Source organism: Mandrillus leucophaeus, unplaced genomic scaffold, assembly GCF_000951045.1.
Source record: "Mandrillus leucophaeus isolate KB7577 unplaced genomic scaffold, Mleu.le_1.0 Scaffold1233, whole genome shotgun sequence".
NCBI classification, from domain to species: Eukaryota; Metazoa; Chordata; class Mammalia; order Primates; family Cercopithecidae; genus Mandrillus; species Mandrillus leucophaeus.
Genome location: NW_012100688.1, coordinates 439,366 through 459,079, shown reverse-complemented (window position 1 = coordinate 459,079; position 19,714 = coordinate 439,366). Strand labels below are relative to the sequence as shown.

The 19,714-nt window shown below is 49.3% G+C and overlaps 1 protein-coding gene across 1 annotated transcript in view; it reads right to left on the bottom strand.

The window, feature by feature from the left end:
- Nucleotides 1-2,136: 2,136 nt before the first annotated feature.
- KSR1 (kinase suppressor of ras 1) overlaps nucleotides 2,137-19,714 on the bottom strand; it is a 178,528-nt gene continuing 160,950 nt past the window's right edge. The window contains exons 11-20 of the mRNA XM_011971643.1: nucleotides 18,030-18,071; nucleotides 17,469-17,543; nucleotides 15,571-15,625; nucleotides 14,737-14,785; nucleotides 13,652-14,031; nucleotides 11,463-11,559; nucleotides 10,138-10,271; nucleotides 9,280-9,411; nucleotides 7,901-8,036; nucleotides 2,137-2,274 (exon numbers count right to left, since the gene is read on the bottom strand). Of these exons, the coding sequence (XP_011827033.1) occupies nucleotides 2,137-2,274; nucleotides 7,901-8,036; nucleotides 9,280-9,411; nucleotides 10,138-10,271; nucleotides 11,463-11,559; nucleotides 13,652-14,031; nucleotides 14,737-14,785; nucleotides 15,571-15,625; nucleotides 17,469-17,543; nucleotides 18,030-18,071 (1,238 nt within the window). The remainder of the gene's footprint in view (nucleotides 2,275-7,900; nucleotides 8,037-9,279; nucleotides 9,412-10,137; nucleotides 10,272-11,462; nucleotides 11,560-13,651; nucleotides 14,032-14,736; nucleotides 14,786-15,570; nucleotides 15,626-17,468; nucleotides 17,544-18,029; nucleotides 18,072-19,714) is intronic.

The following is a 19,714-nucleotide window of genomic DNA, read 5'->3' as shown; positions in this document are numbered from 1 at the left end:
ATAGTGAAACCCCATCTCTACTAAAAATACAAAAATTAGCCAGGTGTGGTAGCGTGTGCCTGTAGTCCCAGCTACTCAGGAGGCTGAGACAGGAGAATCGCTTGAACCCAGGAGGTGGAGGTTGCAGTGGGCTGAGATCGTGCCACTGTACTCCAGCCCGAGTGACAGAACAAGACTCCGCCTCAAAAAAAAAAAAAAAAAAGACAAGAAAAGAAAAAGATAATGGCCTGGAAAACAATGTGCAAGCGAAATCTGGCCACACACTAAGAAAGGTTCTGACTACTTTAAAGGATTAAAAGTAACAAAGAACATGTAACAGAGACTGTGTCACCTGCAAGCCCAAAGTATTGACTACCTGACCCTTCCTAGGATAAGGAATGCTGCCATCACCACACGTGGCGCCAGGTACGGGAGTTGGGGATGCAGCTTCTCCGGGCACTCAGTGACACACACACACAGGGACGGGGGCCTCAGGGGCTTTCTTGGCAGCAGGTGGCAGACAGGCTCTTCCCCTCGCTCTCATCAAGAGCAGCTCCACGTTATGGGTTTTATACAGCGGGACTCTGCGGGAGATTCCACTTTTAGAAAGTGTCCTTTTCCTTAAAGTTTATAACTGGCCAGGCGCAGTGGATCAAGCCTGTAATCCTAGCACTTTGGGAGGCCGAGGCAAGAGCATCACTTGAGCTCAGGAGTTTGAAACCAGCCTGGGCAACATAGTGAGACCTCATCTCTGTGTGTACAACAATTGTTATTTGAAAAGCTTCTCAGAAAGGTAAAACTATTCTTAGTTTGCAGATTGTACAGACACAGGTGGCAGGCCATACTTGACCTACAGGCTGGACTCCTGGGTGAGATAAATCGATTCATTTTCTACATGGTTGGGGGCAAAAATACCAAAAGAAGACTATTTCATGACATGTGAAATCCCAATTTCCAGCATTAAGTCTTACTGGCACACAGCCAGCTCCCTGATTTACGCCGTCCGTGGCTGCTCCCGTGTTGCGATGGCAGAGCCGAGAGGCTGTGGCAGAGATGGTGCTTGGCACACTGCCAAAGTTGGCCCCCAGAGTGAGGACTTGAGTTGCCCTCTTGGCCTGCAATGCCTCCAATATTCACCTGGCCCCTTACAGCAAGTTTACCCGCCCTAGACCTGGCCCAACCCCTAGCCCAGAGACTTTTGAATGATGTGGAAACTGAGGCCCAGAACAAAAAAGGACTTCCCAGGTTCTCATAGAGCATTCGTGACAGGGCAGAGGTCTCTTCTGAGTGTTCTAGCAGAGGCAGTCAGAGGACAAAGGAAAAAGGGAATGAGATAGAATGCAGGAGAGATGACAGTGGCCCGTGACCTGGTGGACATCACCCCCGCAGCAAGGGGTGCAAAGGGCTGTGTGTTAAACCAGGAGGCAGACAGCTTCTAAACCCAAGTGACTGTGGTCCCCATAAGAGGTGGCTGGCTTCTTGTGTTTCGGTGGGTGCCATTGTAAGCAATATTGGTTCTGCTTATTTCAGTGAAGCTTACAATACCACGTCGCTCTGACTTCTAACTGACCCCATCTTGCCCCTCCCTCGGCAGAGCCTTCTAGTCCTGGGTTTTCACAGCTGCAAACTGCAGGTGCTCACCTGTCAAAGGGAGTCTCCAAAACAAACGTGGGAAATAAAATCCTGGTATCACTTGGGCAAGGGGACTAGTCACCTCGGGTGACCTACCGTGTGTATTCCTCAGATCAAAGTCCCGGGCAGAGGCCAAGCGTGGTGACTCATGCCTGTAATCCCAGCACTTTGGGAGGCTGAGGCGGGTGGGTCACTTGAGGTCAGGAGTTCGAGACCAGCCTGGCGAATATGATGAAACCCCGTCTCTACTAAAAATACAATAATTAGCCAAGCTTGGTGGTGGGTGCCTATAGTCCCAGCTACTCGGGAGGCTGAGGTAGGAGAATTGCTTGAACCCAGGAGGCAGAGGTTGCAGTGAGCCTAAATCACGCCACTGCACTCCAGCCCAGATGACAGAGCAAGACTCCGTCTCAAAAAAAAAACCCAAAAAACAAAGTCTTGGGCAGAAAGAGCAGAAGGTGCCCTCCAAGACCCCAGGTGAGGCTGCGAGGGCCTGGCTGGCAGTCTGGCTCGTGGAAGAGGCACTTACTCAGCTGACTTCCAGAAGTGTCCAGGGTGCGAGAGCCGCCGGTTCAGCTTGGGAAGTTTCTCCAGCATGTCCATCAGCAGGCTGAAGCTGGGTCTCTCCTGCAGGTTGAAAGCCCAGCAGGCCGACAGGATCTCCTGCAAATGGAGCTGCCATCAGCGGTGTGTGAGCTGGCTGGGAGGGAGGGGACACACAGTAGGGGCACTCCACAAAGGGTCCCTTCGATGTTCTCAAGTACCGTCTAGCTGGAGGGCCCCTGAACACCCTGCTGACATGAAGGGGTAAGAAGTAACTGGGTTTCAGAGAACCACTCATGCTTCTGGTTCAACATGGAATGCACCAGGTTACCTCACCTCCTTACTTCTTAGATCCATGCGCACCCCAAAATAAGAGTAACCATGATGAACAGACCAGCAATGGGAAAGAGATGAGAAATGGGGCTGTTGGTTTTTTGAAGATGCAAAGTGCAAGGTACAAGGTTCGCAGGTGAAATGCAAGATGCTCAGAATATGCGCAAGCTGGGGCTGCAGCGGAGGAGGGAGCCTCAGCATTACTAGAACGGCGGCTGGAGTGACAAGGAAGACTCAATATAGGGGCAGCAGCTAAGAGTCAGCAGAACAGCTGTCCCGATCACCCCCAGAGCAAAACCTTTCTTGCTGTGGCATTTTGCTGCCTACTCTGAGGATCCACGTGTGTACCAGCACAGCCCTGCAGCCTTCTGATTCAGAGCTGCCTGTGTGGAAAGGCCTATTTCTTGCACATATGACCAGGCAGAATACATACACCCACACAGACTCAGCAACTCAGGCTTTTGCTCTCAAATACAACTGGACCCCATGGGGTTGCCTGCTGTATCAGGAAAACCAGAGAGAGACAGAAGATAAGCAGATCAAGACACTGTCTCTGGAGGATAGGGCGTGTACGTGTGTGTGTACATTTGTATGAAGCAGCTACTCTATCCATAAAATAAGACCAGGCTGCAATAAAAAAGAAATCAACAAATAAGAAAGTGCTTGAAATGAGAATATAATTTCTGAACTGAAACACTGAAAGTGCTGGAAGTTAAAAATCAAGGAAATTCCCCAGACTGTAGGCTCAATTCTAGATAGGGGTGGAAAATACAAAAGAAGGTAAGAGAAATGTAGGCTCACTAAGAGGAACCAAATTCTGTCTAATGGGGATTTCCACAAAAGTAAACAGACTACTGGGCAGGAAATTATCAAAGAAATAATAAAAGAAAACTTACCAGAAGCTGTCAAAGATAGCAGCTGTCTTCAGCTGAAAAGGTCCAATAAAGGGACCTCACTAAAAACAGTTAAAAAAAAACAAACAAACTCTACCCTCAGATATATGTTTATGAAATTTCCCTATAGCAGGGATAAACAGAAAATCCTAGATGCTTCCAGAAAGAGTAAGACAGGCATCCACAAATGGCTGAGAATCAGACCAACACCAGACTTCTCAGGAAGGCAATGGACACTTAGTAGACAGCAGGGCAAAATCCCTGTGGTCTCAGGGAAAATTATTATGAACCTGGAATTCTACTCCTGATATGACGATGAAATAATAACTTTTTTAGGCATGCAAGGATTCAAAGATTATCTCCCATTCTTCCACTGGGGGGCAGTTTCTTCAGGTTTCACTTGTAGTTTGTTCGTTGGAGTGCAAACAGAGGGCAAGACATGAGACATGAGGAATAGTGCAACTGACCCAGGAGTGAATGAAAAGAAAACAGAAGGGTAACAGCTGTGCAACAGGCCTAACATCCCACTGATTCCAATGACAAGAAACCAGTGGGCTCTGAAAAGAATGGAACGAATTCCACTCAGGAAGCAGAATGCAGAAGCTGAAAGACCTCAGGAATATGAGAAAGGTGTTTGTTTCTTCTCTCGGCAGTAAGAAAAGGCAAGAAGGGGGAAAAAAAGGCAATTAGAAACTACAGGAAAAACCTAAACTACACAAGAAAGCCATGGTCTAAATGTGAAGCCAACAAAATTGTGAGCCTTTCAGTAACTGATGAAGTGGAAGAGATGGACCCACAAAGAAAATGTAATCGCAGTGAACTACCTGACCAGCGGCTAATAGCACTTACAGTCTACTACAGTAGTGTACACACTGTTCATCATCTTCTCACTTTTAGCCTCCATCAATAGGCACAGCATGGAAGATTTAATCATGGCCACCTTAACAATAAGTAATGGAAAACCTGACCTAAGTGGTGCAGCAGAAAGAACAGAGTGCCAGAGTGAAAAGCTGACAGACCCAGATGATGCCTTTGGAGAATGATCTAGGGTGAGGGACTGCTGGTTTTCATTAAGAACCCTCTGGTCTTTTGATGTCTTCCCATGTGCATGGACCCTCAGATACAATGACTAATAACTCACTGGCTGCCTCAGCACATAAAGCAGTGCCTGGTGGTGAACTATACAGCAGTGTGGCTGAAGAGACAGAGAAAGGTGCCACTCAGAGGGCACTCCCAGCTTTTGTCTATGACAGAAAATAATTTTATTGCATTGACCAATGTTCCCCTACCCCTAACAGCAATGTGTTAAAAAGGGAAGGCAAGACTGGACAAAAGAAAGGGAACACCTGTGAGCCACAAGCTGCTGCTGGAACATCTGCTCCGTCCCCACTCCCCACGCCCTGACCCCAATCTGGTCTCAAAACCACCATCACCCTGCACTAAAAGAAATCCTTCCAATTAGTTCAGAACTCTAGCTGTGCTCTAGAATGATCTGAGGAGCTTTATTTAAAAATAAAAAATAAAAAAAACTATGATCTTATTCCCATCCCAGGTCAATTAAATTGGTACCTCTGTTGGGGAGGCCTTAACCCTGGCACTTTTATAAATCTCCCGGATGATTCCAACTTGCAGCCAGTGCTGAGCCCTGACTCCCTTGCCGCCCTTTGCTCAGCCCTGCTCCAGCCTTTGCCTCCCTGAAGATGGCACTTACCATTCTCTGCTCCAAGATGCTAAGTATGCAGAAAGGAAACAAACTGTTGCCAGGAGGGCAGAACGAAGAATATCTTTTCTCTCAGACACAACAAACATACATAATACTCTGGTTTATACAAAGATGTCCTTGCTAACTCTATTGTAAAGAGAGGTGAAAACTGGAAAGAATCCCCATGTCTAGTGACTGAAGTAGTTACATTACGGTGCAGCCACAGGACCTAAGGGCAGACAGTCTTAACAATAAGGATTTGTTAATGATTTGAGGTAATGAGCATAACAAAATGTCATATGGAAAAAGTCACAATAAAAAAAATCAGCTAGGTTTTATGACACGTATGTCTTAAATATTTTTTTAAAAGACTATGCCGGGCGCGGTGGCTCATGCCTGTAATCCCAGCACTTTGGGAGGCTGAGGCAGATGGAGCACTTGAGGCCAGGAGTTCGAGACAAGGCTGGCCAACATGGTGAAACCCCATCTCTACTAAAAATACAAAAATTAGTCTGATGTTTTGGTGCATGCTTGTAATCCCAGCTACTTGGAGACTGAGGTGGGAGATCACTTGAACCCAGGAGGTAGAGGTTGCAGTGTGCCAAGATTGTGCCACTGCACTCCAGCCTGGGCGACAGAGCAAGACCGCCTCAAAAAAAATTTAAAAAGACTGGAAGGCAGTGGTTACTTCAGCTGCCATCTGAGCTGCCCCAGAGCCCAGCCAAGGAGGCTGCAGCCACAGCCAGGAGCCTAAAACCTGTATCTTGAGCCCACTGACAGTTGCAGGAGGCAGATAAAGAAGGGTCCCTGGAGAATCTCTGTCCCACCCCACAAGTGTTTACACCAGATGTTTTTGTGCAGATGAGGGTCTTGCCTGGGTACACCCACAATAGACTGGAGACCTATATGCACTGGGGGAATAGGGTGGAGCCACCAGGAATTCGCACCTTATGCAGGGGGAGGAGCCTGGTCTCTTCAGTTCATGTATGGTGGCTGATATGCAATTGTGAGATGGGAGCCTGTTGGGAGGACCCCCTCTTTTTTGTTGAGAGTTTTCTTTTAATGAATTCCACTCTCCTCACCTTTCAATGTGTCCATGTGCCTAATTTCTCCTGGTCATGAGACAAGAACTTGGATTTTAGCTGAGCTAAGGAGCAAAAAATCCTGCATCACCACCACACCCTCCTAAGGTGTCTGAGGATGCACCAAGGTGAAAGTGGTATTTAACTGGCCTTGGCCCAGAAGGAGGCCAAGAAGGACAAGCCTGAGAGTGTCAGAGAGGTGATCATCACCCATGGCCCTTGCCCAGCGCCCCAAATGAAATGGTATCAACTGGCCAAAGAGGAGCCTGCTGCTAGTGTTGTTAACTAGCATTTTGGTGTTATCTTTGGAGGGGCATCCCTGTACAAATATTTTACACTTCAACAAGATGAAATATAGTACTGTGGAATAAAGTAGATCAAATATAATGTCATCTTGAGTGAGCCTTCTGAAGATGCCCTAGCTGCTTGCCACCAGTCGATTGAGAAAAACATTGCAATCTATTAAGATCTTGGAGGAAGATGAGGTTGAATTCATCCCTGTGAATTTGCAGACAGAGTCTGCAGACAGACGGTGATCCTGCCAGCAATGTTCATGACCTTAACAAGAAGCTTGCAGCCTGTTTAGATCTTAGCCTGGACAACTGCTGGGTGATCCCTCTGAAGACTTCAATTGTTATGCTGCCCAAATACGGACTGGAGTTGCTTATTAACATCAAGTCTGTTTTGTCCCAATCCTATCTGATTCATGGACACACGGCTATCACTGATGGCACTGAAAACACTGAGCCCTGGAGTTTCTTCATATATCACTGTGCCGGGATAAAGGAAACTGAAAGCTGTCAGAATCAAAATAGAGTCACTAATGTGAAGAAAACTCTGACAAATCGGGCCTGGCAAAGCCATGAAGAAAGGCTTCTTGAGCTTGTATGTCTGATAACAAAAACTATCACTAAAGACTGCAAAAACTGCAACTTTGTATGAAGGCCATGGCAATCTTATACAAAAATACTCCTACAAGGACAGCTGCCCCAAACATCCTGTCTAACCCTGGAATGACATCACTCTTGTTAGTGATCTTTGCCGCCAGGGAAAACTATTAAATATTTCAAAATAATTATGTAATCCTCTTCCTTTTTTCCTTTACCTCCCTGAATAAGCAAGCCATTCACCATGGTATGCATATTCCCAGTGAAACGCTCTATTTCTAAATAAACATATTTTGAGAACCTCTCTTATTTAACCTGACAAAACTTACAAACACAGAGAAACCATTAAGGAGAAACCACGCAGAAGTGAGAAGTCAGTAACTATAATTAAGACTTGGTTTTTTGAAAACAAGTTTGCTGTGGAAACTTTGTTCTTAACAGTCAAGAAAAACATGGGGAAAGATTTAATACCACAGCATAACACAACTATTTGTATTTTGAGCAGTGATTTTTTTTTAAAAAACTATCTTCTTTCATGTAAATAATATGGGGCTTTACCTTCATCTCATAAATCAATGAAAACCATTATCTTTAAGAAAAAAAAAAAAAGACTGAAAGGAATGAAAAAGGTGAGCAGTGGGGTAAGGATGGATATTTTCTTATTTATGCCTCCCTGTTCCTTCCCCATTCCTGGGCAGTGCGTATCATTTTCATCTCTAGCTAGACACCTGCAGGTGGCAGAGCTCCTCACTGACCCCATTTCTCAGGTGGGTGAGTGAAGGGTGGCCATGCCACGCGTCCCACCCCACCCTCAGCCCTACTGCCCCACCCAGGGCAGGTGCTACTTACACTGACTTCCTTCCCCAGGCTGACAGAAGCCAGGACACGCTTCATTCCTTCCCCGCTTCCAATCTGCCAGATGGATGCCTCCGCAGCCTGGTTCTTCAAGGGCCAGTCTCTTGCTTGCAGCTCATACCAAACAGTTCTGCGGAGACCCAGCCATGGCCGTGAGCTCCTGAGCCACTCTGCCCAGCTCACACCCAGGGGCTCTTGCAGCCATAGCCCAGCCAGAGGATCACGACCCTTCTCCAACCTTCCTCACCCACTTGGCTTCAGGGGGTGCTACAGTGGCCTCCTGGAGGCTCCTCCCAGCCCTAGAGGACCTGGGCCCTGTGCTGTTGTGGGGTGGGAAGTCTGAGACAGCGCAGGCTTGACTGGAGCATTGGTGGTCATTCTGACCTCAGCACAAATCCAGCTCTGCCACCTTCTAGCTGCAAGATCCCAGTAAAACTACTTCACCTCAGTGGGGCTAATGTCTCTTGTCACAGGGTTGTTTGAGGAGTACTAAAGTGCCAAGCCCAGCACCTGGCACACATGGGTGCTCAGGGAAGGATACAGTTAAAGGTCAAGGAGGAAGGATGGCGCCAAGGCCACCCCACTGGGAAGGATACCCAGAGACAGCACAGGTGACCGGGGTGGTGAGCCTTCCTTGGCCTCTCCACATCCCCTTGGCTTTCTTGACTTGGGATGGGACTTTCTCCATCAGACCCACACTGTCCAGTGTGGGAGCCTCTTGCCCCGGGGGGCTAATGAGTGATTGAAATGTGCACAGTTGAATGGAGGGATGCTCTAGGCAGAAAACACACACCAGACTTAGTAGGAAAAAAGAATATAAAATATCTTATTAATTTGTATATTGATTACATGTTGAAATAATATTTTGGATATATTGAGTTAAATACAATATATAATTTTATAATATATAAACAGCGGAAACTAATTTCACCCATCTCTTTTTTAATGTGGCTATTAGAAAACTTTCTCGGGCTCACATTCCATTGCTACTGGTCTGCACCCAGGTCTTTGTGGGGTAGCACGGCCGGCAGGACACCCAGCTTCCCCAGACTGGGAGGGGCAGTTCTCGGTCAGCTCTGGTGAGCATCCTCCCAGATCAGCGGGGTGGGACTGACAGCCAGTGTTAAGCACTGTACACAATTACCTGATTTAGTCCTCATGAAACGACCTTGTTGGGAGGAGCTATTCCAGAAGGCCAAGGATATGGTCACGCACTCAACAAGCGGCAGAGTCAGGACTCAAGACCAGGTTGATTTTTATTCCAAAGCCTGGGTTTTCAACACCTAAAAGCACGCCTCCCTCTACCCCCCAATGGCTACTAGGGCCCTCTCTTTTGACCACACTTGGCCTCAGGGCACCAGGGGCCTACTCACCCAAACGCATAGACATCAGCAGCTTTGGAGAACGGCAGCTGATCCTCGTCCTTCCCAGGGGTCATCTCGCGTACGATCTCAGGGGCCAGATAGCACAGCCAGTCGTGGGACAGCTTTAGCTGGTTCTCACGCCTGGAGACCAGGAAGCCGGGACAGGGACACAGACCTTTCAGCAGGCAGCAAAGAGGCCTGCCTGGCACAGGCAGGGCCAGCAGAACACCCATACACAGCTTCCAAAACACACCCAGACCCAGCACGCTGACCCTGCACTTGGGAAAGGCACTGGCGCTTTTGAGGAATTCTACAAAGGAGTCATGCCCGGGTGTTTCTAGAAAAGCAGGGCAAGAATGGATAAATATTGACAGGGAGCTGCTGGTGAAGGTGCCCAGCTCCCTCTGCTGGAGAATGAGGCGCCTCTCTAACCAGGAACCCCGATCTGCCCGTGGATCTCAAACTTGCCTGGGGCTGGCCTCGCAGCCTCGTTGCCATGTTCCCTTTCGGGGTTCCCCCAGATGCGAGGGGAGGGGCTTTTCTCCCTACCAATCCCTTCAAGATCTGGGGAAATAAAATTTGATGCTCTTCCTCATCGTGGGGAAATGAATCCTGATTCCTTGGCCAAGCTGGTGAACAGCCAGGGCAAATGTGAGTGTGGGGACCTGGTTTCCATGGAAGTCAGCCTGAGAACCCACACATGACCCAAATCTGATTCTGAACCAGAACTACAAGGGCAGGACCAAAGCGACCTGGGCTTCCCTGCAGGGAGGGCTGCAGCTCAGCAACAGTGACAGTGCTCAGACCTCATCCCCGCTCTTCCCCACCCACACCCACATCCCACCCAGACACTCAAGACCAACTCACCGTCCCTCTCGGACCACGCCCGAGATCCCAAACAGCCCGAAGTCTGTGATGACCACCTTGCCATTGTCATAGAAGACATTCTTAGATTTGAGATCTTTGTGTACGATGCCCTTGGCATGAAGATATCCCATGCCCTGGAGGACACATCAGGAGGAGTGAAGATGTGCGACGATGACAGAGCTGCCACCCTGGGCTGGATGCTTTACCTAAATCCCCACATTTGATCTTCACAATTCCATGCAGTATATTGTCCCCATTTCACAGAAGAAAAAATCGAGGTTCAGAGAGGGAAAGTCACTTGCCCCAAGCCACATGGCAGTGAAGGAGCAGAGCTGAGATCTGACCCCAGACTGGTCTATGCTCCTTTAATGTTACCATGCTTCTGAACAACCACCTTAAGCTTGGCTAAGGTAGGCGGTATGAACAGGGTGATGGGCAGGGAGCCAGGGGGTCAGGGACAGTGACATTATCCGTGTTCAGTCATAAAGGGCCTAAATGAGCTGGGGTTTTCTGTCAGGATATGCACAGTTGGTCTGTGCTCTCAGGCAGGGCAAGGGCTCAAGGTGGGGGAACAGAGAGGCATTCCCACATTGGGGTCCCCAACTGTGAGTGTTCCTAATATCTGAGCTGTAGCAGAAGGAGCCCTGGACTATAACCGAAATCTGGGGTTTGAACTCCATCTCAGCTCAGATTCTCACTCACTCCGTGGCCTTGGACACAGTGCTCAACTTCTCTGAAGCCTGGTTTCCTCGTCTGTCCAGTGAAAACATGGCAGTGGTTGATTTCTAACCAATGTTCTATTTGAACTGAACACTGATGAGTCAGGTGCATGGAACGTGGGTGACCTGACACAGGCATGATCTCACCCAAGGTCAAGCTGTCTTCAAACACCAGACCCAGGGCTCCTGGGTACCCCACTGCATGGATTATTGCATTTTTAACCTCACACCAATCCAGAGAGGGAGGATATATGAAGACCCTCATTTTACAGGGGAGAAAACTGAGGCTTAGAGAGGCTAAACAACCTACCCAACGTCACACAACAGTTGTGACCAGGATTGAAACTGTCTCTAAAGCCTGCCAAGTTCCTTCCCAATCAAGTTAATTCCATCAAGCCTAATCATGTGGACAGTCAGCTCCCAGCTCTGAGTGAATGAGACAGAGACAGGGAGGAAGAGACAGGGTCCCCACCCTTGAGGAGCCTGAGCTTGAGCGAGAGGCAAAGCTGCCCAAACCACTCTAACGGGGGTAACAGGGCGAGAGGAACAGCCGGGAGCCCTGGAACTGGCCAGAAACCCAACCCCAGCAGCTGGACTCCCTCTCACCTTGATGATCTCCTGTGCGATTTGCCTCGTCTTGTTGATGTCCAGAGACGTCTTGGGGTCCCTCACAAACGAGTGCAATGTCCGCCCCTTGCAGAAGCTGTCGAGGGTGGTAGGGGTCAAGCACGGGTCTGGGGCTGGTACATCCTGACCCTATCCCTGGTGGAGCCCATGGGGAGAACCGCGCCCACCTGCCTGCAAGGACTCTCTCCAGCCCCTCGACTGTGAGCCAAATCTTCTTTAACCCAGCCTATTCCTGCTGGGGCCTGGCCTGCACGTGCAGAAACACGTGATGCCACGCACGTACACGTACACAAATCCCCATTCCCTGAGAGCCAGTGCCTGCCCATCCTACAACAGGAAACAGTGCATCAAAGCTCTCAGGAACTCAGAGTAGCCATGCTTGGTGGCTTCAAGGCAGGACCACTCTGATGGGGAAGAACTTAGCTAATCTAAGGCCATCAATAGGCAACATCAAGGCTCCGGGGCTCACTGTCAAGAGTCTCATTATAGTTTTCGTTTTTTCTTGATCACAGGGTTTTTATTACAATAAAGGAGTCTGCAAGGAGGGAGGGAAAGGGGGTGGGGTAGATGTTAGGGGCGTCAGGGTGACTATTGGAAAAGGAGCCTGAGTTCTGGGGTCTCCACCTGCATCAACTCCTAAAACCCCGGGTGAGGAGGGACCCAGAGAGAATGTGGGTCCAGGGGCGCTATCTTAGGAAGGGACTATGTTTTTAGGAAAATATTTTTGGAGTCTCAGAGCCTTTGAAAACTGGGTGAGGGGTAGAGAATATTGGTTGGTGCTTTCCTTATCTGTGTCCCACTGTCCTTCAGTGTATTCTAAACAAAGTAAGATTTTTTGGTTAACAAATATTTTCCTGTTTCAGGCAGGCCACAGTGACTCACACCTGTAATCCCAGCACTTTGGGAGGCTGAGGTGGGTGGATCACCTCAGGTCAGGAGTTTGAGACCAGCCTGGCCAACATGGTGAAACCTCATCTTTACTGAAAATATAAAAATTAGGCGGGTGTGGTGGCGCACGCCTGTAATCCCAGCTACTTGGGAGGCTGAGGCACAAGAATTGCTTGAGCCTGGGAGGCAGAGGTTGCAGTGAGCCAAGATCACACCACTGCACTCCAGCCTGGGTGACAGAGCAAGACCCTGTCTTGTTTTTCATTAATTAATTACCGATTTTGTTTTTCATTAACTAATTTAATTTTTTTGAGATGGAGTCTTGTTCTGTAAATAAATTATGGGACCACCAGTGATCAGTTCATGATTATATGACTCTTCCCAACTCTGCTCCACTCCAGGGAGCAGTCTGAAATTGACCACGGTGAGAGTATTTACACCACAGGAAGTGATGGATGTTACAAATTAGGGCTTCCCTCCATACCGCCCCCAAACTGGTTGTTACACATTTACCAGCACACCAGTGAGTTCAGCCTATGTGACGAGGATATTGTGCAGGTGTTTTCTGAGAGTAGACCTCAGACCCACAGTCCAGTGCAGGAGGCAAGGTGTGAGCCAGCATGATCTCTCCTTTGTATTTTTACAAAAAGGAAAAAACAGTTTAAAAACGTGAGTATATGCAAATGTCTTCATTTTAACAGAAGGAATGTTAACTGTTTATAGTGTCTCTGACTTTGCGGAGAAGCACTCAGCTGCAGTGGGAGAAGACTGGCTTTCACTCCGTACCTTTTACAGACATTGATTTTCTCTAACCTTAGAAAGGTCTCACTCTGTCACCCAGACTGAAGTGCAGTGGCATGATCTTGGCTCGCTGCAGCCTTGACCTCCTGGGCTCAAGCGATCCTCCTGCTTCAGCGTCCCAAGTAGCTGAGACCACAAGCACCTGCCACCAGGCCCAGCTAGGTTTTTTGTATTTTTTGTACAGACAGCGTCTCACTATGTTGCCCAGGCTGGTCTCAAGCTCCTGGGCTCAAGCAATCCTTCCACCTTGGCCTCCCAAAGTGTTGGGATTATAGGTGTGGGCCATTACACCAGCCCATATTTCTTTCTTTTTTAGTGTCAATGGGGCTGTGAGTTAGAAGTTATACCCCATTTTTGGTTTTCTTCTTTATGCCTCTATTAAAACTTCCACACCCTCTAGGGCATCCACACAAATGGGGCTCCCGGAGAAGGGGGAGGCTGAGCTGGCCATCCAACATGAGGTCCTGGGGCTTGGTTACCTGGTGATAATGGCCAGGTGGGGCGGGTTCATGCAGGCCCCCATGAAGAGCACCACGTTCTCGTGCCGCGTCTGCCGGTAGTTCATCACCTCTTTCTTGAAGAGCTTCAGGTGGTCCTGGTTGTGGCCGTCCATCTCCAGCAGGCGAATGGCCACCTCGCCATGCCAGCGGCCGCGGTGCACCCGGCCCCAGCGGCCCTGCCCGATGGGCTCACCCAGCTCTACCTGCTCGAAGGGGATGTCCCACTCCTGCAGGTACACGCTGGTCTGGCTGGCCTTGCGAGAGATGGGGCCCCGCCAGGGCCGGCGAGAGCTTGGCAAGTCGTCCACCTCGTCCTCGTCGTCTTCTGCCTCTGACTTGCCAGCCTCTGGCTCCTCAGCCTGAAAGGAGAGCAGGAAGGAACAGGGATGGGCAGCAGATCTGGGCTCTGCGACATCTCTTCCTTCTCCTGGAGCCCTAGCCAGGTAACAGGGGAGAGAGGCATCCTGCCAGGGGACACAGGTTGTAGTTGCAGCTCTGCACTGGCCTGCTGTGCAGCTCACTTAGCATCATTGGACCTCAACGTCCTCATCCACAGTATGTGGCGGCTGGCCCCCGTGACCTGAGGCCCTTCGTCATGCTAATACTCCAGTACCTACCTGTGAGCAACATCTAATTGTCTAGGGAAGAGCAAGAGCATCCCTGGCATAGAAGAATTTCACTGCATCCATCCTTCCGGAACTCTTGTTTAAACAGAGTTTCTGACTCTCCCCTGGGCAGGAGTAAATCAGTCTGTTAACATTCTCCAAGCCAGAATGCAATGGAGAGACCCAGGCTCGGCTGACACTTTTGTTTAAGGGTCAAGGCAATGATTCTTGACCCTGGCTACAATCACCTGGGGAGCATGGGGAAGGCAAAGCTTGGACAAGCTTGCTCCATTACATTCCTCATCGTTCTTCCCTACCATGCGCCTCTGCAATGGGTGCCTGGGACAGCCCTTGCCACGGCCCAGCACCCACTCACTCTCAAGCCCCCTGCACACTCTGAGATGGGGAAGGGAGAAACAAGGGAGGGGCCATCTGTGGACACGTGTGTGTCACCCTCACCTCCGCTTCGTGAGCCTCCAACACGTCTGCTTTCGGCTGGTTGTCGAGCCTAGGAGTAAAACAGGGTTTGTCAAGGAGACCTTGCGGGAGGCCGCTCCACTCTCAGCTGGCGGGGATTCCCGGGAGAGATCTGAGACAAAGATCCTTACCCTGACTCACACCTGGCTAGGGGAAAGGCCACGTGGATACCGTGGTGACAGGCAAGAGGCTGAGGGCCAGGCCTGCCCGTTGTGCAGCCTCAGCCTTCCCTAGGCTAACTTGAGGGTGGTGGGGGCTGAGAGGTGGGCAGTGATCCCCAAAGCCCCTTTTCAGATGTGACACTGCTACACAGGGTCTCAGAGCACACCCACAGGACTCAGAATCTGACAGCCTCGACTTGGAGAACCAGCTCTATCGCTTCCTAGCGGTGTGACCTTATGTAATTTCTTAACCTCTCTGGGCTGGTTGTACGTTAAGAATGGCACCTACTTTGAGACCTACCACTGCGCTGAGGGTGAGATGCGGGAATGTGAGTCAAGTGCTCAGCATGGCCTGGTAGAGAAAGACCTCTGCATAGGAGCTATTCTTAGGCTTCTCTAACTCCAAGTGCCCTCTATCCACCCTCCTGGGTCCCAAGACTGCTCCAGTTTCACAGGCAGCCCCACCCAACGTTGACCGCACTAATAGGAGGCAAATAAAACCCTCTACGGAATTCACTGGCCCAGAGGATGGATAAGCCCAGGGAGTTCTGCATCTGGCTGGCTGGAAAGGTAGAGTGGGAGGTGGCCAGGGATGTGGATCCAACCTGAATAATTCCCCAAAGAAGGGAAGGGGACACAGCCTAGGGATGCCTACCGGGTACCGTCGGCAGCTTCAGGGAGCGGGGCTGCCTGTGCAAACGCCGAAATGTCTGGAGGAAACAAAAACCAAATACAAAGCATGAGATCGCTTTCCCCTCCCCAAAGAGACATGGTGCTTGAAACCGAGCACCCCCAGAGAGGTTGATTTTCCCCTGAGTGGGCTGCCATGTGTTCCCCAGGCACTTCCACAAGGACCAGCCTGTGATCTTCCATAAATGTTGCAAGGACGCAGCCTCCACAGCACCTGCTTCTGCATACACAGCTCTGTCTCAGAAAGGGGCTCCGGGCAGGTGGGGAGGCTGAGACTTCTCATTACCACCACTCACCTGTGGCCGGCCAAACTGCCCCACACAAACAAGTGGAAAAAGCAAACTGGGCTCTCATTTACTGGACAGGCTGGCTAAAGCTGCTGTTTGGAAGTAGGGGCTGCTTGCGACAACCCTTGAAAGTAATGAGATGCTCTCACTTCGGCCAGCAAGGCAGTAGCAGGATGTGCAGGTGGCTCATTAGCGACACCTGGTGCCTGGTACAGCTGCTGGGGATTTCCAGCACAAAGGCCCCGACCCCTCGGCTTCCGGTATGGGTCACTGGTGGACCAGCTCTCAGGGGAGAGGAAGAAACGCCACATATCAGGGGCCCAAGAGTGGGCAGCTGGGGCTGATCCCTGAGCCTGGGGTGTTCCCAGTTTTAGTGCTAAAAGTCCCACGTCCAGGGAGACCAGAACTGAAGGCTACTCCAGCATGGAACCAAAGTGCTACAGGGAGATTGGTGGTCCCAGGACTGCCATGGGCCGCTCACTCCCCGCTCTTTTCTGCAAAAAGAGACAGGAAGTGGCAGTGGCTGAAGCTATCAAAGGCCTCTCTCCTGCCTGTGTGGACAAAGACTCTCCCCGTTCAGCCAAAAGACCTCCCTCGACCTTCTTCTAGGGCTTTCTTCTGCCTTTGAAGGTCCTCTGAACCACAGGCTGTTAACATCTCTGGGACCTCACAGACATGGAGAATCTGATAGAGGCCGTGGGCCTTCTTATCAGGGAAATGCACACATGTGCCCAACATCCTGTGCACAATTTCTGGGGGATCAGAACCTTAGAAGCCTCTACTGGTAAGGCCTCCCCTGGACACAGTGTGCCTGCAGACTACCAGCAGGGGCCTGGCATTTCTACCCATCCAACACTGCTCAAATGTTCCACAGAAGGTAAACACACGCCTAAGGCATGAGGGAAGTAGTAAGAGTTGGGGTGTGGTTTGTCCCCAACCCCCAAGTGGGAAGGCAAAATGCTTCTGAAGCCTCATGCTTTTCCTTAAAAGTTAAGAGTGTATCATACATTCTGCTCCAAAATGTGTCCACGTTTACTTTAATAAAAATGTATTTCCTTGCCCTCCCTGTGACATAGCTTCAGGGGAAAATGGGCCCTTCTGGGAAAAGAGCCACGTCTTCCCAATGTTTTGGGGTAATCCCCTGTGTGCATCCGAGAGCTAGTAACCAGGGAAACCACAACAAAAAACGGGTGTGAAACTGCAGAGGCTGCTCAGCTGTTCAGAGGAAGCCTCCATAAGGTGGGTTCTCAGGGCCCTGACCACTGCCCTGCACACACCTGAGCAACGCCATGCAGGCAGTCCTCTAAGGACTCAGATGCTCCAAGTCAGCCCCCTAATGGAGCTGGCTTAGGGAATAGAAAAGCCTGGAGTAACCAAGATACTGTGACTTCAAGACAGTCCTGTTCAAGACCCAAGAAAGAAACAGCTACAGTCTTTGTTTTAAACACCATTACGTTCATCACCTTCAGTTACAGTAAAAAGCACTGATCTCAAACACTTTAGGGGCAGGAATGGAAAGGTTGGTACACAGTAAGTGTAGAAAACAATTTTTACAGAAGGGACTCAATGTATTGACTTACTGAATTGAAAGTGTTTTCCTTTAAACTTTCTGCAATAAGGAGGCATTTCCAGCAGTGGCCAGCAGATGGCACTGTGTGGTAAGGCACAGAAAGGTGAAGCCCACTAAGTGAATCCCGCAGACCTTCCCAAATGGGTTTCCACTTCTCTAAGACGTTGTGCATAAGATATCCTCTGGCTATTGTGTAAGGGAGGATATGGTGACAGATGCTCATGAAGCATTAGCAAAAAGTCCTCTCCCCATTCTATAAACCCAGGTTCCAGTCCTGCTTCTACCATCTCCTGGCAGTGTGACCTTGAAAAGGTCGCCTGCAGCCTCTGTGCCAAGAGGCTGGACAGGTCCAGGGTCTCTCGCAGCAAGAACTTCTCACATTAAGAAGCCGACCTCCAGGGCACTTGCCCTGCCCTCTTCCCATCCTCTATGGGAAGTCAGCTCTCAGAACAGGTGGAGGGAGACTCAAGTACCTCCAAAGGCACCCCCAGGGAGAGGGCGCCCAGGTGGGGTGGACAGAAGGGGTCACAGCAAAGGGCAGTTAATGGAACCATGCAAAGGACTCACCTGGAAAGATAAACTGCTGTCTATGATGAATGAAGTAGGCAGCTTTAAACAGAAGAGGAGGTGAGTCACACACACAGAACGGCCAACGCAGGAGGGAGGAGCGGAATTGCAGGTACTGGCTTGGGAGACAGGGACTGGTTATTGGGCTGGGACAGCCCTACCCTAGATGGACCTGGCAAGGACAGGCCAAACCATGCAGGAAGGAGGAAAAGAGCTGGGAGAAAATGGGCCCTGGCAGGAGCCCCCAAGACTAAAGGGGTTTGCACTGGAGGATTGGGCATTCCAAGACCCCGTCTCTGGTCACCAGCGCTCTGCGAAATGCATGTGAGCCCAGAAGGGCAAAATACAATGGGAGAGAAACAGTGATTCTGAAAAGTTTAACAGTGTTATGTATGGAAGAATGGCCTCCTCCCCTTGAGCCCCACCTATACCTCCAGAGTGTCTCAACTCTCTCTCTTACAGGGTACTGAAAAGGATACACTGGGGTTCTGGAAGCTGACAGCATGTTCCAACCTCAATTCTGCCACATAACTAGGCTCTGGGACCTTAGGGAGTTGGCTAACCTCTCCAGCTGTCTCACTGTCAAATGGGGGTATAAATACAGTCATGTGCCACAGAACATGTTGCTTTGGTCAACAAGGGACCGCATACACAATGGTGGCCCTGATCATAATGCAGTGGAAAAATTCCTCTTGCCTAGTGATGTGGTAGCTGTGGTAACAGGGGCAGCGCCATGCATTCCTCACGTGTTTGTGGTGACACTGGCAGGAAATAATCCACGGAACTACAAGCTGTATAAAAGGATGGCATGCACAATTATGCACGGTAGCATCTTACTTGCTAATGAGAATAAACAACTTCATTACTGGTTTATGTATTTACTATATTGCACTTTTAATCATTTTTAAAAATTTTTAATTAATTAATTTATTTTTTGAGACGGAGTCTTCTCTGTTGCCCAGGCTGGAATGCAATGGCACAATCTCGGCTCACTGCAACCTCCGTTTCCTGGGTTCAAGTGATTCTCCTGCCTCAGCCTCCCAAATAGCTCGGATTACAGGCGCCCACCACCAAGCCTGGCTAATTTTTGTATTTTTAGTAGAGACGGGGTTTCACTATGTTGGCCAGGCTGGTCTTGAACTCCTGATCTCAGGTGATCTACTCACCTCGGCCTCCCAAAGTGCTGGGATTACAGGCGTGAGCCACCACGCCCAGACTTTTAATCTTGATTTTAGATTATACTTGTTCTACTTACCAAAAAAAAAAAAAAAAAAGTTATCTCTAATTTAGCCTCAGGCAGTTGCCTCAGGAGGTATCCAGAAGGTGGCACTGTTATCACAGGAGATGCCAGCTCCATGTATGTCACTGCCCCAAAGACCTTCCAGTGGGAGAAGATGTGGAGGTGGAAGAGTGATATTGATGATCCTGACCCTGCACAGGCCTAGGCTAGTGTGTGTGTCTTAGTTAACAAAAGAGTTTAAAAAAAATTAAGAATTTTAAAAATAGAAAAAAGCTTATAAAAATTCAAAGAAAAATGTTCTTGTACAGCTATACAATATGTGTTTTGGGCTAAGTGTTATAACAAAAGACTCCAAATTAAAAAAAAAATTAAAGATTATAATGTAAAAAAGTTGTAAGCTAAGGTTAATTTATTATTGAGGAGAATATTTTAAAATAAATTTAGT